The 22,946-nt window shown below is 30.5% G+C and overlaps 5 protein-coding genes across 5 annotated transcripts; 1 reads left to right on the top strand and 4 right to left on the bottom strand.

The window, feature by feature from the left end:
* Nucleotides 1-1,672: 1,672 nt before the first annotated feature.
* Nucleotides 1,673-5,233, bottom strand: LOC137823424 (uncharacterized). Its single transcript, XM_068628551.1, has 4 exons — nt 4,999-5,233; nt 4,683-4,764; nt 3,295-3,487; nt 1,673-2,064 (listed from the first exon to the last, which is right to left on the bottom strand). The coding sequence occupies exons 2-4, from the start codon at nt 4,734-4,736 to the stop codon at nt 1,934-1,936; spliced, it is 378 nt and encodes a 125-aa protein (XP_068484652.1). The 5' UTR covers nt 4,737-4,764; nt 4,999-5,233; the 3' UTR covers nt 1,673-1,933.
* A 4,233-nt stretch (nt 5,234-9,466) lies between these two features.
* LOC137825967 (uncharacterized) lies at nt 9,467-10,879 on the top strand. The gene is made up of 3 exons (XM_068631788.1): nt 9,467-9,589; nt 9,731-9,924; nt 10,519-10,879. The coding sequence occupies exons 2-3, from the start codon at nt 9,757-9,759 to the stop codon at nt 10,687-10,689; spliced, it is 339 nt and encodes a 112-aa protein (XP_068487889.1). The 5' UTR covers nt 9,467-9,589; nt 9,731-9,756; the 3' UTR covers nt 10,690-10,879.
* Nucleotides 10,880-11,636: 757 nt separating this feature from the next.
* Nucleotides 11,637-13,022, bottom strand: LOC137825969 (uncharacterized). Its single transcript, XM_068631789.1, has 3 exons — nt 12,922-13,022; nt 12,494-12,797; nt 11,637-12,415 (listed from the first exon to the last, which is right to left on the bottom strand). The coding sequence occupies exons 2-3, from the start codon at nt 12,615-12,617 to the stop codon at nt 11,961-11,963; spliced, it is 579 nt and encodes a 192-aa protein (XP_068487890.1). The 5' UTR covers nt 12,618-12,797; nt 12,922-13,022; the 3' UTR covers nt 11,637-11,960.
* Nucleotides 13,023-14,356: 1,334 nt separating this feature from the next.
* On the bottom strand, nt 14,357-21,226 carry LOC137825456 (uncharacterized). Its single transcript, XM_068631120.1, has 7 exons — nt 18,613-21,226; nt 17,148-17,644; nt 16,937-17,000; nt 16,491-16,888; nt 15,702-16,398; nt 15,199-15,290; nt 14,357-14,548 (listed from the first exon to the last, which is right to left on the bottom strand). Exons 1-7 carry the CDS (start codon nt 20,630-20,632, stop codon nt 14,357-14,359), a joined length of 3,960 nt encoding a protein of 1,319 aa, XP_068487221.1. The 5' UTR covers nt 20,633-21,226.
* On the bottom strand, nt 20,648-21,397 carry LOC137825455 (putative disease resistance protein At5g05400). Its single transcript, XM_068631119.1, has one exon. The coding sequence runs from the start codon at nt 21,395-21,397 to the stop codon at nt 20,648-20,650; it is 750 nt and encodes a 249-aa protein (XP_068487220.1).
* Between the last annotated feature and the right edge of the window lie 1,549 nt (nt 21,398-22,946).

Raw genomic sequence — 22,946 nt, 5'->3', positions numbered from 1 at the left:
CAGAACTTTTATTCTGAAAATACCTTTTCTTATTAAACTTTTATTCTAAAATCATCCAAAAATTATTATATTTTTGTATTTTAAAAAATGTAGGGGTGAGAAAAGAAATTAAGAGGTGCAGAAAGAAATACCCTTAAACACATAATACTTGCAATAAAAGTACAAACTATATTTTTATATATTTGTATTCATACAAACAAACTTTACATTGTTCGTAACATTCATAACAAAAATTATTATTATTATTATTATATACTAATAAATTATTCTCTAGTTAAAAGGTTATATATATATATATATGGAGAGAGAGAAGTACTAAATTTTAATTGGTTTTGAAAGATTTAATGAACAAATTTACTTATTTTACTTAAAACTTTCACTTTCTGTCGTTTGGTGGATGTTGCATAAATGACTAAAAAGAAATATTGGCAAAAAAAAAAAAAATTATCGAAATCATCACATTTTTTTTTACTGTTAATTTAAAATTTAGAGGGAAAAAATTATATGCACTCATAATGAAAATAGTTTTGTAAAACTATTCTACAGCGTCAATCATCAAATTTATCAAAATATATAACATTAGGAGTAAAATTCATTAAAGTTGTGTTTGGACTCAAAATTTAAAAAAGTGATTGAAAAATTGAATTGTCTTAATTTAAATTATGTTCACTCTTTAAAATATTTTGTTTAGATAACTTTAAAAATTTTAAATTATTAGTTTAGAGAGGCAATTTAATTGTATGTAATATATATATATATATATATATGGATTTAATTTTCTCTTTTGAGTATTAAAGATGTATTTTACTATAAAGCATTTTAAATTCTTCAAAAAAAAAAACTATCCTATTAAAATTATTCATCTAAACACAACATAAATACAAAACTATTTTATAATTTTTAATACTTGTAAATGATATTAAATAATTCATTTTAAAATGTATTAAAAATATGCTACTATTAACATCTTGTGATAAGAGAGTTATTATCATTTTTTTATTATTAAATAGTGATTATTATTAAAAATAGAATTTTAAACGTACCTCAATTTTATGAAATACATTATAAAACAATTTTGATACTTAATAAGTAAACAAGTAAGTATAAATCCTAAATCTTTTAAAAACTATTTATAAGATGAAATTTTTAATCACTATTAAATGTTCTTATCTCAAAAATGTCCTTATCTTTTTTATCAATATGTTATTATCTTTAATCAAAGATAAGTTATTATCTTCAATCTCTCAGACGAATATTGTAATCATTTTTTATTAGTCATTCATTACCCTTAAACAATTTATAGATGAATATTTCTCTTCATTCAACCAAAAGCACTTTGTATAACCCAACAAGAACTAGTAAATGAAAACAGTTGAAATCAATAAAGGAAGCAAATTTCGTTTACTTTCGGTTGCAAGTCAGAAATGAGAGGTGAATTCTTTGAAACCATAGCCCAATGTGCACTGTTTCATTCCAAGATGACAAATTTATGAAAAGTGCATAGTAAAAAGTGTTACTACATTTCATCATTGTTCTGTTGTATTTTTCAAAGGGTTAAAAACTTGTAGGTCCCCATGTGTTTGGAAAATATCAAATCATTGAACTGCTATAAAGAAACTAACTACTACTGATACAGGGATATGAAGACATCCAAATATGGAGGTTTTAGAAGTTGAAGAGAAACGGCATATATAACTTTCGTTCACATATAATAGAATACATAATTACACAGCACTGGAAATTAGTGCACAAGGATCTTCTACAACATAACAGTTCTCCAGAGGAGAAAAAACAACCAGGTTTTGGAATCCAAAGGAAAAAAATATATAATATATATATAAAAGGGCTAGAAAAAGTTCTTTCCTATCTTTGTTTTCTAGGCAAAAAGAAATTTGCTATACGTACACTGGTACACTTGGAGAGATTTTTTGTATCATGGTTCCAGCTTCAAGGAAACAACTCTTGATTGTCTGTTGGATTTTGCAACCTTTAAGAACACCGTGGATAGGCATGCCGGTGCCCACCATGGCCGCCGGACCTTCTGCTCCCCTTTCAGACAAGCCACTACAGACACCAACATGGCCATCATAGGTTAGGAGCAGGTAACAGATAAAGCCATTTTCTTGAACTTTACTGGGGGTAAGCACCCACTTCTCTTTTTCAATGTTATAACAGGAATATATCATCTTGCAAGAAAAGTCACAACACAACAAACACAAGAGGCATATGTACATTTCATGTCTCCTTATATATAAACATATCACATGTTTAGGAATGGACGTCTTCACAATCATGTTCTGGATCACTTCACCCTGTATAATAATATAATTTGGTCTTTAAAAAATGACACTAACCTATTTTCATATTTGATTCAGCCATCTTTTGTTACCAAAATGATCCCTCTGATGGTCTTCTGTTTGATTTTTGGAGTTTTACTTGTTGTCAGTGTGATTTTTTTGACATAAGCATTCAAAAGGAATTTAGCATGTCATGGCATCATATTATGAATAGAATGATGTGATCATAGGATAAATTCCTATTAGATATCTGTGTGAAAAACCATCATTTGATCATTCTTAAATATTAAAAAAAAATCATCTGGCCCCTCTAAATGAGAGACCAGATAGAAAAATCTTTATATTGAGAGGAGCTAAATGAGAAGAAACTCATGATACTGCAGGAGCCAAATAAGAAAGTAACACTGCACAAACTATTTATGTTTTTCACTTGGTAAAGGAAAATGTTTAACAGGAACACTAATTTGGAAAAACAATGTGAAATCCAATTGGAAAATCACAAATGATTTTAAAGTCTAAAAACCCATATATATAAGGAAGGAGTACTTTTTAGAAAATGTAATTCACAGCTTGTCTTGATGCTGCACAATATAGAGAATGATGTGCTATGATGAGACCCTTTAATGGTTGTTGTCTGTAATGAAATGACAGCAGTACCAATAAACTAATAGGCAAGTTATCAAAATTCTAGATATATCTGTTGCATAGTGATGCCTAACATGAAAGTTTTTATTAAAAAAATATCTAGATATATCTCACAATGATACAGCAATATAAGATGTCTACTTTAATCATTTTTCTAGTATATCCATGTTTCCTTATAGATTGTTCAAATAGCACAAAGTGATTGTGACAACATCAATGATCATGCCTTACCTAACCAGGGGAGGAGCACAAAACAGATAGGTAAAAATGAAAATGTTAAATGAGAGTTTATTGACAAGTGTTTGTCTGTTTACTGTTTAAAAAGGCAGAGGAGAGAGAGAGAGAAAGAGACCTTTAATCCGTCTTAATTCTTTGCACAATGTGATGAAGTCTCCCCACTTCATGTGGCAACGTCTTATAAAACGTAGGATCTGTTCAGTGGTAAACATGGACATGCCTTCCAGGTATTCTCCATTAACACCATTTTCTTTAAAAATTTGGCGGTAACTACCAAGATTTATAGTCTCCAGCCACAAGCCAACATCCTGATAAAACACACGAGATAAGCAAGAATGCAGCTGTTACATGGAGATGCACTGTACGATATGCTTGTATAGCAGCAACAACATTTATATTCACCAAGAAGAAGTAAATTGAAAGGTTAATTCACCAAGCTTGGATCCTTGTCAACATAACTCTTGTGTAATTTGCACAATTCATCATACAGTTAGCAACATAAATGAATTAAACGAAAATATGAGGAAGCATTCCAGACTAGATAATATCAGTCATTGATTAACTGTGCATCAACTCTGTTAAAGCGTCTAGACCTATATAGTGCTGAATAAGCTTGTATTAAACACTTGACAACACATAGCTAGAACCATACACAATACATGAGTAAAATAATACCGCAATCTTGGGACCTTGATACACACATCAAAGGAGAATTACGAGATGATACCTTGCTCTGGGCTTAATAACATACTTAACGGAGTAACTGACAACAAGGATAAATCACAGATAGAGGAACATGGACTAAGGGCATAATCAAGATAAAAATAATAAACTGGCAAACTAGTTTCAGATGCTATGTTTCCAAAACCCAGTTGCAACAAAAGAGTCCAAAAATCCAATGATCATAGAAAGATGAATATAGCTTTGGAGTGGGAAGTCATCAAACGAAGATTTACACCTATGGTGTGCTGCACAAAAGGGTAAGTAAACTTTCAATGTAATCTACTATGTTCTTGAAAGAATATTAAACCCCTCAATTTTGAAATGATCTTAGAAACTGCGAGTGTCAAACTGAAGAATGGAACAAGGCAAAAACTGAAAATTCAATATAAATACCAGATAACTTGTGACAAGAAGAGGGAGAAGATGAGATTCAGAATTAAATGAAATAATGCAAGCACAAGCTTGAACATCATCCACCAAATTTCCAACTTGATTAGACAACACTATGTTCAAATTTTCCGACATAAGAGAACAAAATTAAATCTCCACTTTTACTTGTTACCAGAGAAACAAATGAGTATCACAGAAAGCCAACCATGGAGAAAGTTGAAGTTATGAACCCAACAATAGTTAAACTAACTGTTGCAAGAAACCTGATTACATGTGAAAAGTACAAATCACACAAAAGGAGATCACAAGGAATGGTTTTTGTCATTAGAAAGCATAAACAAAAAATAAAAAATAAGCACATCAATTGAGTGAGGGAGAGAAATGATTAACCTCAACAGTCCAGATGAAGAAATCAAGAGGCTCCGGTGACTGTCCTTTGTTCATTTCCCAAATCAAACTTCCCCAAATAAACCTGAACAGAGGCCAAAAGCAGCTAATCAAAACACCCCACCAAAAAAAAAACCATTTTTATTGGAGAAAATTCACAAGTAACTTCTCCCAGTTAAGTAAACGAAAAAGGGTCGATCTGGCGATAAAAATATTGCACAAATGGAAGCTCCAATTGCAAGATCTCAAGAGCCATTCATCGAATTGAAGGAGAAATCAAAATAAATAAATAAAAGATATAGACAAATAAGCTTCTCACCACTTTGCGAGAGTAAAACTCGGGTAAAGATTAAAAAAAAAAAAAAAAAACTACGTTTGATGTGAGGAAGAAGACATGGAGAGAAGAGAGAGAAAGTGAGTGGTGTGGTGTGGGAAGTCAGAGAGAGAAGAGAAGAAAGAGGGAGAAGCCTTTTTCTTCAGCTCAGAATTGCATGCTTCGTGTTAACGCGTCTGCCACTCGCCACGCGACTCCTCTGCGTCGTAAGCCACGCGCCAGCTATGCCACTTGCCACTCCAAATAAATAATTGTATTTGCTTCAGATTTTGTGCAACATTATTGATAAGTGATGTAATTTTATTGCTTAATCATGATTTTGATGTTTAACAGCCTGAATAACTTTTAGGTTTAAAATTTCCTAATTAGTCTCTCCGCCTAATTAAGTGTTGTTATTTTTCATTGAAAAAATAATATACTAATTCTAGAAAATTTAGGAAAAAAAAATTGAGTTTGTATCTATCAAAACCGAACGACCGAGTGAAAGTCCAATGTCCGGTCAAGATTGACCGATACCGTCATATTCTAAGAAGATTGGTGAGACTAATCAATAACTAAACACTAGGTAATATATTCTTAATTACGTTCTATATCCTTAATTTGACATAATAATAAAGGATCTATGATAATCATATAAATAAGTACAAATTCCTAAAATCAGGTACGTCATCATTCTATACTGAATACACCGAGTGTTGAATACCGAAATAAGAAGATTAGCAAGGCTAATCAACAACTAAACACTATGTAATATATCCTTAATTGCGGTCCATATCCTTAATTTGGTCTAATAACAAAGGGTTCATAATAATCAAATAAATAGACACAGATTAAAAAAAAATCAAGAATGTCATCAATCTATACTGAATACACTGGGTGTCGAATACCAAAATCTCACTTGAACGTCGGAGTACCTTTTGAAGGTACCATTCGAACTTAGAATTTATGAGGACGAGAAGTAGCGAGACAAGAGGGATACAAGGAGTTTATCCGAAAGAAGGACGAGTAGACCAACCAACTGAGAAGAAAAAATAATCGTTTTCTTAATTTCAATCCGGCTTGATAACAAAATTAAAGAAAGAGTTGAATTCAATAAAATCCACAAATGAGTGCTAAAATTTTCTAATGGGATTGATTGGTGGTTTGATTTATTTCCTGAGTTAATCTAGGACACGTTAATCAACTTTGACATAACTCGCGTTTAATAGCGTATTAATTTGAGTTGAGTGGTCATGAGTTACGGAAAAACATTTAATGAAATTTAGACAAAGATGCATCAACATTAAAGAATTCATACTCAAGATTTAAAATAAATATCAATAGAGAAAAAAATTAAATAATAATTTAAAGTCAAATCTCAGAATCCATAAACACCAATGGTACTTAACCCTTTAGGAAGACTTCACACCTAATCGTAAAAAAAAAGGAAAAAAACACACACCGACGGTTTTATTTATTTATTTTTTTGGTGAAGGTTAAAAAATTTTCTCATCTATAAAAGTATCCTATTAATAATTAATATATATTGTTATGGTAAAAAAAATTTAAAAAAATCTTATGCGAATTTAACAATTTACGTTTTGGTTAGATTTTGTCTTTTTTTTTTTCGTTTCTTGTTCATTATCTTTGATTTTCGATCAGAGGATATTTGTAAAAAATGTTTCAACGTTCAAGTAAATATTTAATATTTGATGTAATAAATGCAAAATAATGACAAACTTTTGTCTTGACTGTTGTGCCTATTTATACAGTCGTGTTAGATCTTGTTATTATTGGAACAAGGTTGTATGTGGAGTGTAATTAAAGATATTTATTTAATTTTTTTTGTATGATTTAGTCTCGCTAATCATCCTTTAACCTTAATATATTTAAAACATATCGATCGATCAATACCGAATATCAAAACATCCAGTTGTCATTCAGACCTATTTTCACGTGATAATTTGTTTTAATTCAAATATACATTAAACTTTTGAGAGTGTCGTAATAAGTTTGTAATAGTGAGAAGCCAATGAAATTATGAAACAATCATTTTTTGTGTAGTAAAATAACTTTGTGGATTAATTTAAAAAGAGATAACTAATTTTAATATATGCTTAAGCATTAATTTATTTTGTGGAATTGTTTAAATTTTGTTAGAAGAATGAGAGTTCCGTTGAGGCGAAAGGTAAAAATAGTAATAATAACGGTTGAAATAGTATAAAAATGGGCTCTTTTGGGAAAAAATTCAAAGATCCAGAACATATACAAATAAGGGGTGAGTTTGGTAAGCACGGGTGTAAACAGAAATTTAAATACTTTTCATTTTTTTCTTACAACCCTTATTTCTTCATTATGATAATAAAATGATCATAATAATAATATAATTAAATTATAATAAATAAGAAAGTGAAATGAACCATGTTATTTTTTAGGAAATAAAAATAACAAGATAGTTGTACTTTTTGTCTTGTTTAAAAAACAATAATAAACTGGAAAAAAAATTGTTGTGTCAACTATCTTTAAATATCTTAATTATATAACAACTTCGAGAAAAATATATGTATTTTCATTTCAATTTTTATAATATTTTAAAAGTATTAAAAGACACTAGTCCTAGTTAGTTAAATAAAATGTATGATATGTAAACCATATCGTTTTCTTATGGATAAGAAAATTATATTGTTTATATTTGACCAAGAAGTATATTAAAATAAGATGTTATTTTTTTTCTAGAAAATATAAGTCAATTATTTAATATCATTTAAATTACAATAATAATTAAATGACACACTTCAAATTATATATTTCGTCTATTTTTTTTTTCTTTTCTCTCTGGTATTTATTATTTTTTATATATTACTCAAATTAACATTTTATTAATAAGTTTTTACACAATATTTAAAAATATATATAAGGAGGTCAATTTTTTTCAAAATATTGTGTAGGGATTCTTCGATAGTTTCTTTGATCACGAAAAACTCTAATATAAGAGTTTCTTATAAAATTAATATACAAGAAAATTTCTTAAAATTTACATTAAAATAATATTTTATTATAAGAATTTTGTATACAAAAAATTTCATCAAATATGTTCCTACTGTTAAATCAAATAATATACATGATTGTTAAAAAAACTATCTTAAAGATGTCTTAATAAAGTAAAACAATTTTTTTATTTATTTAATAGGGTTTTATACTTAAGGCAACACAAAAGCCTTTCTCTAATGTGCATCTCTTCTGGTTTTGGATTCACCATGGCTAACAAAAGAGTTGCAACTAATATGAAACTACTTCACTTTAAAAAATGTCCATACATCAATTTCTGTATTAATATAAGATACCTTTTCAAGCATATGTTTGACCATAAAGCTCAAGGAGATTATTGGTAAGCACTCAAATCAATCTAAATTATGCAAATAGTTTGAGTTTGATATATAGTCACTCATTTTTTTTTAATTTTTTTGTCATTATGTTTGAAAGTATAATTTGGATATTTTATTACAAGGCAGGTATAACCTCTTCGTACATACTTGGTCATTCATAAATGTTATTGTATTTATACTTAATTTGTTCTTTTTCAAAAGAAACTAAGAGAACTTTTATTGACTAAACAATTAACTTTTTTGTTTCGGTTGGTAGGCACACGTTTCTTCTTCCACTTGTTCGGCTAACACTTCCTTCCTCAGTCCCTCACCTTCAATCAAGCTTTTATTCTTTCGTTCGTTCTTGGTTGGGAAAACACTCGCAAAATGTGCCATAACACTCAAGTGAGTATTTAGTATTTGGTGCAATAAATACATAATAATAACATATATTTTTTTTGGAAGTTGTGCTTATTTATATGTTTGTAATGAGTTACTGTTGGGTCAAAATTAGTGTATGGATTGTGATTAAATGTTATTACTCAGTTTTCCATACTACTTAATCTTGTTAATCATTTTTTGATCCTTAATGCATTTTGAATATGTTGGTTGATCATAACCGGATACTGAGATATGTAGAGCTCGTTCGATTTGGATTCTGACTGATACATAACCATTGTCTAGTTATTTTTTAATACGAATTCTGGTTTGATCGAGGCTTAATTATAATTTTATTGGTGGAGATTTAGTACCAAAAATTGAGGAATTTGGAATTTAAGAGTTAGAAAAGATGGCACAAAACTAAAATAGAAAAGAAAATAGTCCAAAAAGAAGAAGTTAAAACTCAACTAACCATCATGTTGGATTTGATTGACTAAACATAAAAGCATCTTAAGAATCATAATTAAGCTTGATTTGATGAAACAATAACAAGCTCGATTACTTAATAAAAACATTAATTCGTTTTCTCAAATCAATGTTTACGCTGCAAATTTAATAAATTTAGACTTTTCGCTTGTAGTATGGGGGTGCAGGAAGAAAAACCTTCAACTTATCACAGCTCAAGCCCAGTAACAAAATCCACCTGTGTTGGCCCAATAGAGGCGGCCCATAATTGAAGCCTCAACTCACAGCATGTTTGTTCAGTATTCAGTTCACCCTAAATTGATTACAGTGTCATCTTTGCTTTTCTCTCCGTAGACGAAGACAACAGCGAAGCTTTACTTGCTTGGGTAATTCGATTTCGTAGCATTGTCTCGTTTAGAAATCTCGCTATGCTATGATCGTGTGTTCATCGAAACAGAGTTATATGATGATGTAATTATTGGAAGATTTGTTGATTGATTCAAAGTTATTTTGTGTTTGCTTTGCAGAATAGAGTTTGGGACTGAGGAAGGTGATGTTTGGGACGGCGATTAGATGTTTGGCGAAGAAATCGAAGCCGAAGATGGGGCCCGTGGTCGTTAAAACACCGCCGGAGCAGAGGCAAACGATCACCAGAACGCTCTTCGATATTATCAAGGAGCATGGTCCCATCACCGTTGCTAACACCTGGGAACGCGTCAAGGTACCTCCACCTCTCTTTCATCCTCCTCAATTTCATTATTATTATCATAGACATGACTAAATTGTACTCGCATTCGTCAGGTTTTTCGAGATTGCATGAATTTTTTAAAGACTGAATTGCTCTTTCGGTATCTCACTTAATTGTGTCAATTGTGTGAATTTTGTATGCGGACATGTCGTTAGTTAATTCGGCGAGTGGCATTTGATCGAAGAACTAAAATCGTAGAATTGTAATATTTGGGGATTCAATGGACACAATTGCAACATCTAGGATACTCAATGATAGCACATCTGCGATAACTTGATGTTTGATTGGCATAATTTGAATCTTTAAGACTAAAACTGTGCAATTGCAATAACACAGGACCAAAAGTGTGATTAAGTCTTTGTTAAGCATTCCGAGATAGAGTGTAGTGTTTTTCAAACAGTTTATGAAACTAGTGTAATGTACACGTAATGTGTGGAAAATGTTTTTCGAATAATTAGGGAAGATAGTGTGCAAATAGGAAAAGGAGGAGATTTTCATGTTAGTGTAATTTACTTTCTTGATGTAAACTTGATTGAAAGAAAATAATGTTGAGATGTTGGATTTTAGGAAGTTGGATTGAAAGATTTGACGAGCAAGAATCACATGAAAATCATGCTGAGATGGATGAGAGAGAGGCAGAAGGTTCGTCTCGTTTGCAACCACGTTGGGGCTCATAAACAGTTTCTCTACACCGCTTGGTTTACCAAGCCAGCCACACCTCTTAAGAACCCCTCTTGAAACTTAATTATCAGTTTGTTGCACAAGAGTAATAGTTTCGTTTTAGAAACATTAATTAATAGAGAATTTAAATGTTTTGGCCTTATTTTTAGTTGTTTCTTATTTTTCTTCTTCACTTTGTTATTTCTGTCACTGATGGTCGTGGCATACAGAGGAGGAATGAATGGTAGCTAAACTTTATGATTCGAAATTTCTAGAGCTAACGCACTGGTTTGATGATCCGGTAAACTTTCTAATAGTGAAAGAAAGAAGGTCTCGACTAGATTATGAAAGGTTCTGGGATTAAATGTAACTCTTGTCTTATGTTTTTGAGATTTTTTGTGTTTGTGGCTGGGTGTTTTAGGGTAGTTTAGTATGGCCCCGTTGTATGTTTTTGAACAAGTTTTTTACGGATTGAGAATTTTCTTAATCAATCATCTAGCATGACAATAGAGGCTTACACTTTCCAAATAGTTGTTAAAGTTAGTGAGAACTTGGGAAAATTTTGCACAAGAACATGTATCGACCTCTTTCTCACTCCTTCGAACGCTTGTACTAGACTAGAGTTTTGATTTAGGATCAGATGCTCTATTTCTGGAAATGCATGGGAAATGAAGATAAACAACTGATGTTTCGAGTTGTTGCAGTTGCAGAGGGTCACAAGAGTTAACTTTTGCTGTCTGGTAATGAAAATTTGAGGCATTTTTATGTTCTACATCTCCACTGATTTGCTGCAATACCTCACAACTGAGGGGTAGCATTCTAAAGAGAAATGTGGTTTTTTATTTTGGACAATTGCAAATGTGTAGTTTATGAAGATGTTGAACTTGAATGATAAAAAAATGTTTCGAACATGCCTACTCGTTGGCAATTAATAGGGAGTCTCCGAAGATGGAAAAAATCTGTAATTTTGGAGGCATTCTCAATATTTAACGGATGCTAACATACGTTTTTTGGTAGAACAAAGTTTAAGTTAATTCAAGAATTGACCTGGTTTAATGTTTCATAAATTAAAGAAAGAATTGAACTGTTTCTTGTTTCAAGCAAATAGATAAAAGATAAGGGAGAAATTAGACATCAAACCATGCTTGAAGAAATTCAAAAAACGATATAATGTCTACGGTAAATGAAGTATAATAAACTTAAACATCTTGCTCTACCAGCTCAAATAACATTACATTCAGAAAATAACATCACATTGAGAAAGTGACACTCATTTTTAGAAGAATCACAAATAATGCCAAATGTATTTGTAAGAAGAAATAGAAAAGTGTTTGTCTGCGACTTCCGTATCACAAAAAGTCGAAATATTTTGTTTGAGCATCAACAAAGTCATTAAGACTCCTAAGTTCTTTCTTTATGTTATCTAATTGTTGAGTTAAATGGTCGTGTGTCTTAATAAGCTCACCAATCCGTGCCTTTGCATGGTCCAACTTAGGATTCCTTGCCACAACACGTTGGCGCATATCATCAACCCACAACCTCTCAAATCCAAGTTGAATAACTTCATCACATAGTTTATGGAACTCCTTTTCTTTATGAGGATTAACACTATCAATGCTTTCACTTCGAAGAAACAACAACATATCTGCCAATGTTTTCAACATCCATGCTTGGAAGCGATCCCTAAACTTCTCACAAGCATTCCAAAGATGAGGATATGCTGTTATTGCCTCCACTAGCAGAGAAATTTGTGAATCATCGAGATCAACAAAGTGTTTATACTCTTCCAATCTTGTACGAGTAACTGTATAAGTTGTAAAAAGTTTGAGAAGTAGGTGACATAAAAATAAAATATGAAAAATAGAGAAGAAAAGAGCCATACCTGGAGTAACCTCAACTCCATTATCAGAAACAATTCCTATTCCCTCTGTTTTATCCAACATGTTCACCTCATCTTGGATTTTGATATTTTTATATGGTGTTATTCCTGCCTCGTCTTCATTCATCTTATCATCTTGTTTAACAACCTGGGAATCTTGTGGAAGTATATATGCACTACTTGACTTGTGAATTGTAACATCTCTACTCAAGCTAATGTTATCTACACCATCCGACAAAGTTTTAGTAACAACTTCGTCTGATTGAGGTCTATCTTCGGTCTTTTGTCTTCTTATTTCCTCAATATTCTATGCATCACGAATGGAAAAGAAATGTTTGCGTATCTTTAAATTCATAGCTTTGAAAAGCAATTGTTTCATAACGTACATCATGTGTTAGTAAAACAATAATTTGAGCAATTTTAGTGGTTACCGTTATATCTCCGTGTGCATGTTGGTGTGGAAAACTTGTTTCTTTGTTTGATTCTTTGTGCTCCAACTTTTGTTTGAAATATTGAACAAGCACAACAAAAATCAGTGTTTATAGCAGGAAATCTGTTTACAATCCTAGTAATTTTTAAATTTATAAGCAAATGTATTTTATGCAAGAGAGTTACCATACAAGTTTGAGATGGGCTTCTCACCTCAAAAACATAAGTTGGTGTTATGTTGTGGTTATTTTAATTTCTTCCATCATGTAGTTTACTAATGTATATTTTTTTAGAAGATTAAAATAAAATATATAAATACCTCAATCATGTTTGGAGAAGAAGTGACGGGCAAATTTTGCTTCATTGCTTGTATGTCTGATATCTTTTCACTTTTTTTGTCTATTTTGTTTAACTCTTTTGTTTTAGATACAAGTGTTTTGGTTTCAATTTTTTTATCTTCATGTAACATTTCAGTTGTGCTTCCCAACATAGATTGATTATTATCATTGACTTGTGAAGAACATGGTTTATCTTCAGATATAGGTGAATCTTCTTGGTTCATTTGAAGTGGAGAAGTGTTTTTTGGCATATAATCTTCTTCAAACTGAAAATAATTAATTGTAAACAAGTAGAACTATGTTTAAAAGAACAATTTTACACAACACTTAAACATGCATATGATTTATGCTGAAAAATAACTTAAAAGCCTAATTATAAGCTAATTGATTCTAAAACAGTTGAGATAGTGACTATCATTTAATTTTCAGATGCAATTCCTTCTTTTACATCTCTCTTAATATTCTATGAAAATCCAAAGTTGCACAATTTCGTAGCAGGCTTTCATTTTTGTCATATAAAGACAAAATGAAAATACATATATCAACGTAAAAGCCCTTTGAAAGGGAACAAAGAATGATCATTGACTTCTTATGTTTGAATTAGAATAGAACGTCAACGTGAGTACTTTGTGTTAGTGATAACTTTTGGAATAATTTATTTTCTTGAGTTTTTGTAGCATATTTTAACCATTATTTTTCTTGTGAATTATTTAGCAAGTAATGAATTATAAATGAAAAGATTATTTTTCAATTAATGAATTGAGTATCATAAGAAATAAAGAAAAAAATTGAGATGAAGTTTGGAAAATTTTAATGAAGCAATTGGTGGTATATATATATATATATATATATATATATTCTAGTTTAATGACATTATTATTATGATCATTTCACCAGGTTAACTTGAATAGGTTGGCTGGTTTTGACCTCAAAAATATAAGTTGGTGTTATGTTGTGGTTATTTTAATTTTTTTCATCAGTAGTTTACTAATGTATAATTTTTTAGAAGATTAAAATAAAATATATAAATACCTCAATCATGTTTGGAGAAGAAGTGTCTGGAAAATTTTGCTCCATCACTTGTATGTCTGATTTCTTTTCACTTTTTATGTCTATTTTCAGATACAAGTGTTCTGGTTTCAATTTTTTTATCTTCATGTAACTTATCATCCGTGTTTCCCAACATAGATTGATTGTTATCATTGACTTGTGAAGAACATGGTTTATTTTCAGATGTAGGTGGATCTTCTTGGTTCATTTGAAGTGGGAAAGTGTTTTTTGGCATATAATCCTGTTCAAGGTGAAAATAATTAATTGTAAACAAGTAGAACTATGTTCAAAAGGACAATTGAACACAACACTTAAAAATGGATATGATTTATGCTAAAAAAATAACTGATAACCCTAATTATAAGCTAATTGATCCTAAAAGAGTTGAGATAGTGAGTATCATTGTATTTTTTTTTTGTTTTTTTGATGTAATTCCTTCTTTTAAAACTTTTTAAATATTCTATGGAAATCCTAAATGGCACAATTTCGTAGCATAATTTCATTCTTTTTATAAAAACAAAATGACAATACACATATCACGTAAAATCCCTTTGAAAGGGAGCAAATAATGGTCATTGACTTCTTATGTTTGAATTGGAGGAGAAAGTCAGTACTTTCTGTGACGGATAACCTCTTGAATTATTTATTTTCATATGTATTTTTAGTAGATATTAACCATTCATTTTTTTGTGAATTATTTAGCAATTAATGAATCATAAATAAAAATATTGTTTTTTAGTTAATGAATTAGTCTCATAACAAATAAAGAAAAAATTGTGATGAAGTTTATCAAATTTTAATGAAGCAATTGGTGGTGTATACTATAGTTTAATGTCATTATTATTATGATCATTTCACTAGGTTAACTTGGATAGGTTGCCTGATTCTGACCTGTGATGAAGGCAACTCAGAGTTTTTCATTAACCTATTAATCGTAAACCAAACCCGCCACCTATCATGAAAAAAGTAATCCTTTTTCGAACCTGTGACAAAAGTGCATAGTCAAGGACTTCATTTAACCATGAAACACAAGAAGGATAAAAAAATAGCACGACATCAACATTCCATGAACGATCATATTATATTGTCAGAACCGAAAAAATTTAAATAAAAAATAAAATAATTAGTAGACAATTAAAAATACTAGTCATTATTTTTGTACAAGTGTTTGGTTTGAAATTTGAATGAAATACTTAATTTGGTCATATTTTCTTTAAGTGGAACGAAGAAACATAAATCATTTGGTACTTGAGGGAGTTATTTGAAATGTAGTTATGCTCTAATTACATGAACAATTAAAAATGTTAGGTGAAGAGTTCAGATTTCATAACTGCATTTGAACACATTTAGCAAAATGACCATGAGTATTTTATGTATAAAAGTTTCATTGTAACCTTCAATATTTTGTTGTATCTCCTGAAGAGTAGTTGTTGAAGTCAAAGAGAGTTTTGGACAATTGCAGACAATGCGATGCTCCACATTTAAAAATTGAGTCTCTTGGCAAAACTTTGGAAGATGCATTAATATAACAAGTTTTAGTTTTGGAAGTTCAACTTCGATCTTTCTTGTCTCATTCAATTGTAGTAGTTCAGTGGCTCCATTAATGATTAGAAAGTCCAAGTTGGGAAAATCATTAGATGCAGATACAGAGGTCAAATATTTCATCTTGTGGCATTTTTCAACAATCAATCTTGTAAGTTTCGGGAAGCATGGTTGTGGAGAAAGGGGATTGAACAATTTTTTATCCTCCAAATCCTCTTCAATAATTTGCCTTAATTCCTTGCATTTTCTTACCTCTAGTCTATTCAATTCTGGTAGGCATCTCAGCATAGATTGAGGAAATATTACTTCCAATTTTTCACATCTCATTATTTCTAATAACGTGAGATGTTGGAGGGTAAATGTGTTCTTGGTAGCCTCCCAAATATTAGTCATTTGAGGTAGATTTTTCAATTTTAAATCTTCTAGCTTTAAATTCACTTGTTGACCCATCATCCGATACCCATTGAGACAAAAAATAACTTCTACTTTGACATTGTTCATGCATAGAGTTTGCACGGTGAGAAAATGATTTTGAACCCATATTGTATCCTGCAAGACACTAATAGAAAATGTAAAAAAAGAGATTCCACATAGGAAACAAAAAAGAACTAATAACTAATAGTTAAAAGAATAAGGACAACCTTGCGACTTGGGCTATTATTAACAAGTTTGGAGCATCTAGAGCACTCAAATATGTTCAAAGAGGGCCATGCCATGGACAGAAAGTTGGTAGCACAAATACTAATAATGTTTGGTAGCTTACGAAGATAGAGTTTTTCCAATGTTGGAAAATGAAGATGAATCTCCTTATCATTTTTATTATCAAGAGGGCATTGACCAATCATATATTTCAATTGCTCACAATTGTACACAGAAAGAGATCTTAAGTTTGGAAAGATAGCATCCAAATTCTTACTCTCATATTCATCACCAATGTCTATTATGTGCAGAAGTTTAGGACAATTCTCAATACGCAAATTTCGCAACATGAATAATGAAGCAATAGACAAATCAAAAAGGTATTTTGCATTATCAAAACCTTTTAGATTAATTACTCAAATATTATGCATGATGAGAAAATTCAGACCTTGTGGTTGCTCTGAAAGATATTCAGCACTTTTAAACAAGTGAAGAGAATCAGAGCTAGATATCTGCAATTCACACAATGTGTCTTTAATTATTTAAGTGATTGATTTTTAATATATTCTTTTTGAAAACTGAAATTTCAAAAAAGGAATTGAAATTTATTTTTAACTAAACAAAGAGAGAGAGGCAAAATGAGTGACAGTTAATCATACCTTGATTTTAATATAATCCGGGTGTATCATTTGTGAAGTATTTGATGAAGAATTTACAGTGAAAAATTCAACATATCTTCCCACACTCAATGATAGTGTTTCCAAAGATGGACATCTTACATAATAACTATATGGGATTATGTAGTTGGGGAGATAATCAAGTATGAGTTTTTGTAAAGAAGGAAGCTCAGTTTGGGTACTTTTTTGTGGTTGATAACATGTGTTGTCTTTTGAATTAGAACTTTCTTCATTTCTTGTTTCATTCAATTTCACCATGCCTCCAACAAAAGACTCTGGGAATATATGTTGCAATAAATCACATTTGTTAATATCTACCTCTTCCAAATTTTGAAACATTGAAAGATCACTTTGGAAATCATGACCATCTTCAACCTTGTTTTCCTTTTGATTTCTTTTTACTCTTGCCTTAGTTATTATATGCTTCAAACCATGACAATCTTCTATGATCAATTTTCTTAATGAAGTCAAGGTTTTAGCTACAGATGTCTCAAACATGACCCCAACATTGGACATGAATATATTTCAAGAATTACAAGGTTACATAGAATAAATGATCCTGAAAAACAATTATAAATAAAAAAATATTAAAGTTAAATATATAAATCTTTATGTCTACATCTTATATTCTTGTTTTCAAAATATTGATCTCCAGGGACTAAAACCATAAACCCAAACATAAAAAAAAAATGATAATGATGAAAGCTTCATCTTCATCTTAATTTTAGTTCCTATGTTCTAAACTTGTATATTTTTTAATCTATAGAGATACTATTTTTAGTTTATTTTATTCATTCAATAATATATATAAAAACTAAAAGAAATAAAAAATGTTTAGTATTTTAGGGACTAAAAGGAAATTATCTTAATTATATACACTAAAATATAAAATTTTGTAACAACAAAGATGAAATGAGTAAATAATTCATAATTTTATATGAAAAAATTAAAATTAAAATACATGTCTCTTATTTTTCATATATAATGTTTTAACAATAAATCTAGTTATATTTTTCATATATGACAATATATTCACAATTTTAATGTAAATAAACCCAAAACGCATCTCACAAATTTTAACTAACCAATTACTTTAAAAAAATAACTTCATAAGATAGGAAACACACTTATTGGTTAAATTTCAAACAAAAATCTAGATTCTGTCTTTAGGAATGGAGCCAGTTTCAATTTGTTAATAGCTTAAGGGAAAAACAGATAAAATTAAAATTATAAAGGGCTATTGTTAAATATTTGATATTGAGAAAAGTTATCCAAGACTTTTTTTGCGTGGTAAAAATATATACATAATTTTTTACTGTAGTATCTTTTAAATAATTATTTATTTAATTCTATCAGCATAAATTTGATTGAATATGCAAAAAATAATAAAAATGTAGAATTGTGAGTTAAAGATGGTTACGAGATGTAAATGAAAAAAGAAAAATACCTGTGTTACTACTGTTCACAGTGGTTGGTGATGGAATTGAAGGGGTTTTGAAGTGGTTAGATTCAAAATGTGGATGCTTATCTTCCTCAATAATTTCATCTTTTTCTTCTTTTTCATGAACAACATCCCCAATTATTTGTTCTAGCATATCACATCTTTTTATAGAAAGCTTTTTCAATTGAGATAGGTCTCCTATGATACTCGCTGAGAATACATGACTTAATTTCCCACAATCTTCTATCTCTACTTCTTTAAGATTTTGAAAAATTTTGGATTGCAAGAAATGCCCAACTACATAGTCCCCTCTAGTAATGACATATGTGAAGAGAGATGTCAACTCTGGACAATTTGTTAAATACAGTTTCTCTAATTTTTCAAAAGACTCATTTCCAAGTACACAACCATGCCATAAAGCTCTTAGATGTTTCATCTTCTCGATTTTCAGGTATTGCAACTTGGAGAAGATATTTCTCACCTTCCTCAAATCATTGCTAGTTTCAACCAAATACTCTATCTCTTCAGAATTCATTATCCTCAACTTATTCAACTCATTTATACCCCCTTCAATTTCAAATATACCAGGCATCATATTTTTTACACCTCCTTCAATATTTCCTACAAAGAGCTCCTTTGCTTCTTTTGCCAAACCTTTAATACCCTCATTTGATATGTTAAAACAATTAATCCGTATAGTTCTTTGGCAAGAGAAAATTTTTGATGGTATATCAACAGGAGAAAAATCTTGTCCTAATACAATTCCACACCTTTGTAGTGTTTGGACAAAACTAAACAAGTTAACGCATGCAATGAACTTTCTATCATTGTACTTCGATTCTGTTTGAATGATATACAATTCTTCTAAAAGTGGGATTCTTTTGATCTCTTCAAGATTCTTTATCTCAATGTCACAACGATTGAACTCTAACAGTTTCAAGTTTTTAAGTTGTGTAAATGCAACATCAGTTTGCATATCAATTAATGGAGGCCATGAACAACCATGCAATGAAAGACTTTGAAGTTTCTTCATATATCTTACAAATGAGATGTCGCTCAACTTGCAATATTGAAGGACTAGACAACGAAGATTTATTAATGTTTTGAAAGACCTTGTCGACAACCACAATCTGTCGTATTCTTCTGGATTAGTAATAATCAAAACTCTAAGCTTTCCCATTCTTTCAAAAATTCCATCAGATACTTCCAGTTTTGTTCGTATGTGCAAAAACTCAAGATTGGAACAATCCATATCATTTGGAAATTTCACACACCATAGATATCTTATTGAACTTTGCTCCAAACTTACATCCTTTTCTGTTTCACACTTGATGATGTTATTCTCATTCTTTGCTATCCATTGGGCTACATCGCGAACCAAGTCATGCATTTTGACACTTTCATTATCAACATCCAGTATCAGACAAGAACTTACAAGCTTAATTTTGGCTGCCATCACTTCACTCCTTGCATTTTCATATGAGTTAACTTCTCCAGCCAAACCTAATCCTATTGCACATCTTATTAAACATTCAATTGGAATTTCATAATCTTCAGGGAATACAGAACACAACAAGAATAGTGATTTAGCTTCTTTCGTATCTAGATTATCATAACTCAACTGTAAACACTTATAGGGATCTTGCAAACCTTTTTCAATATTGATTGGCTTAGAACTTCTCAATCTATTCAACGCAACACTCCATATCACTTCTTCTTTGGCCTTTAAGCTACTAGCAACAGTTGCAATGGCAACAGGCAATCCTTTACATTCATTTGAAATTGCTTTTGCTAAATGCTTGATGGGTTTAGGGGTGTCTTCAGATATATTTGCTTTGTTTTGGAACAGACTCCATGCTTCTACATCAGTTAAGATTGGCAAATAAATTTTTCTTTGACAATCCATTGAAGTACAAACTTCTTCCGATCTAGTGGTAATGAGAATCTTGCAACCTTTATGGTGTTCAGAGGAGGGAATCCCTATGCGACCAAAATCAAGCTTCTCCCACACATCATCTAGAATCATAAGAATTGTTTTTTCTTAGGTTAATCTCATGCACAAGCGTTGGGCTCTCTCCATTTCTTCATTTTCTGGAAATTCATACTGCAATGAACTTGCAATTCTTTCTTGAATCCTTGGAACTTCTACTATACTAGACACAGGCACAAAAATAATTTTGTCAAAAAGATGTTCATCTTCTGCCATCTTCTTAATTTCCATTGCTAATGTGGTTTTACCACAACCCCCCATCCCATACAATCCAATCATGGCAACTCCATCATCTTTCAGTGCTTCCATTAGTTGATCAGAAGCATTTTTTCTACTATCAAAATTCATACATTTTTCTGTGAGAATATCAAGAGTATTTGAAGGAATTGAAGCAATGCGTTCAAGCTGTATATATTGTTTACCTTCTTGAATGATATTTTGAAGGTCCATTTTTTTATTTGCCAACTTCTTCCGTAAACGGTATCGCCAAATCCAATTTGGACAGTACCCTAAACAACAACTTTTTTTGGTTTTTGCCTCTTTGAGCAAGTGATTCACTTCTTCTGCATCAATCTTAGTATTCTTCACCCACTTGTCCATAACTTCGGCAGTCTTTAAGGTTTGTTTTCGAGCATGTGTGACACGATCTTCGACACTCTTTCTTGTTTCGATAAACTTATCTTCTTCTTTTTCAAGCTCTTTAACAAAACCATTAAAGCAAAAGGAGTAATGTAACTCATTGATAGCCCCACACACCAAATCTTTTAAAATATCAGCCACAAAATCAAAAATGGTGTCCATTAATTCTCCCTTCTAAATTCAACTTAATTAACCTGATCTTAAAAACAAATAAGATGAACATATTTCAGAATGAGTTTTATATCCAATTAAAACATAACTTTAGATAGATTACATTAAAAAAAAATTTCATTTATAAAACTATAAAATTTTAAATACGACGGAGAGTGTTTACCCGTTTCATTCAACATCGAACTCTTTTAAAAAATTCTAATGTTAAATATTTGTCCTTCCTCCACACAAAAAATCAAATTCAAAATATGAATATACTTAAATGGCAAACAAATTTTCCGACTCTCCAGAGGAATAAAGTAACAACGTTAAAAAGATGTCTAATAATACTTGTTCACTAAAACAAGTACCATTTTTTATTAGTAGAAAAAGGCTAATGTCCTCAATTGACACTTAAACTTGTTTATATAATAATCAATTTAAAATAGGTTGAGTACAAATACTCGTTAATCGTGAATCACAAAGTGGAAATAAAGGTTATTGAATGTAATTGATACTGGAATTTATCATATGTTTGATAGAAAAAATAAATAGATGTAATTATTACTATAGTTCAAAATTTAACCTTTACAATAAATATATATATATATATGTAATTATTAATTATAAACATAAGAAAAAACTAATGATATGTAAACATAGTATTCACAATTATCAAAATGAATACTTATATTCTACTATTATAAATTTATATTTTGAAACTAGTGTAAAAAAGGTCAAAAACAGTGGTTCTTTTAGCAATTAGACAATGATTTCGAAACTGTTGTCTATCAGCATGTAATCTATTCTATTGAGGTATAAATGACAGTTCTAAAACCATAGTCTATAAGTCACATATAGGAAAAAAAAAACAGCACCAACCTTAAGGTGATGGCAGCGTTGGCGGTAGAGGGCAGCGATGAAGGGCAATGGCGACAGTGATGGAGGGAAAGCAGAGTGTGATGGTGGAGCAATGAACAAGAACCTTAAATAATGAACCAATGGAAGAATTGAAGAAAATAAGATGAACAGTTGTTGGGTTAGAACCGTTGTCTATCCCTTATGTGATTTAAATAGACAACGGTTCGTCTTACAACCGCTGTCTATTTACCTGTTTTAATTTGAAAAAATGTTACCGCATTTTGATAGACAATGTTCAATAATGAAACGTTGTATAATAGTTGTTGTAAATAAGCATTTTTGCACTGGTGTGACGATGTCAAAAAAATACTTCAAGTTTTTCTTTAGTCTAAAATTTAACTTTTACAAAATATGTATGTATAATGATTAAGTTGGCTATATCATCTAGTTGGCTATAATATTTTCCATTTAAGATATTCATCATTTAGATTTAATTCTCATTATATATCTAAATCTCAACCTACTTTCAATAAAATTGGAAAACTAATCCTTGAGTGCTGAGAAATTAGGGAAAATTAAAATTAAAAAAAATGCAACTGGATAGAAGATAAAAAAATCAGAAAGCTTGAATCACCTACCTCTTTATCTGCAATAATGGGTAACTTGGCCAGAGAGAGGGTTCAGAGTCTGCTACAAGAAA

The sequence above is a fragment of the Phaseolus vulgaris genome, chromosome 8, assembly GCF_000499845.2.
Source record: "Phaseolus vulgaris cultivar G19833 chromosome 8, P. vulgaris v2.0, whole genome shotgun sequence".
Lineage (NCBI taxonomy): Eukaryota > Viridiplantae > Streptophyta > Magnoliopsida > Fabales > Fabaceae > Phaseolus > Phaseolus vulgaris.
The sequence above is the reverse complement of the archived record's forward strand: the minus strand, read 5'-3'. Positions and strand labels throughout refer to the sequence as shown.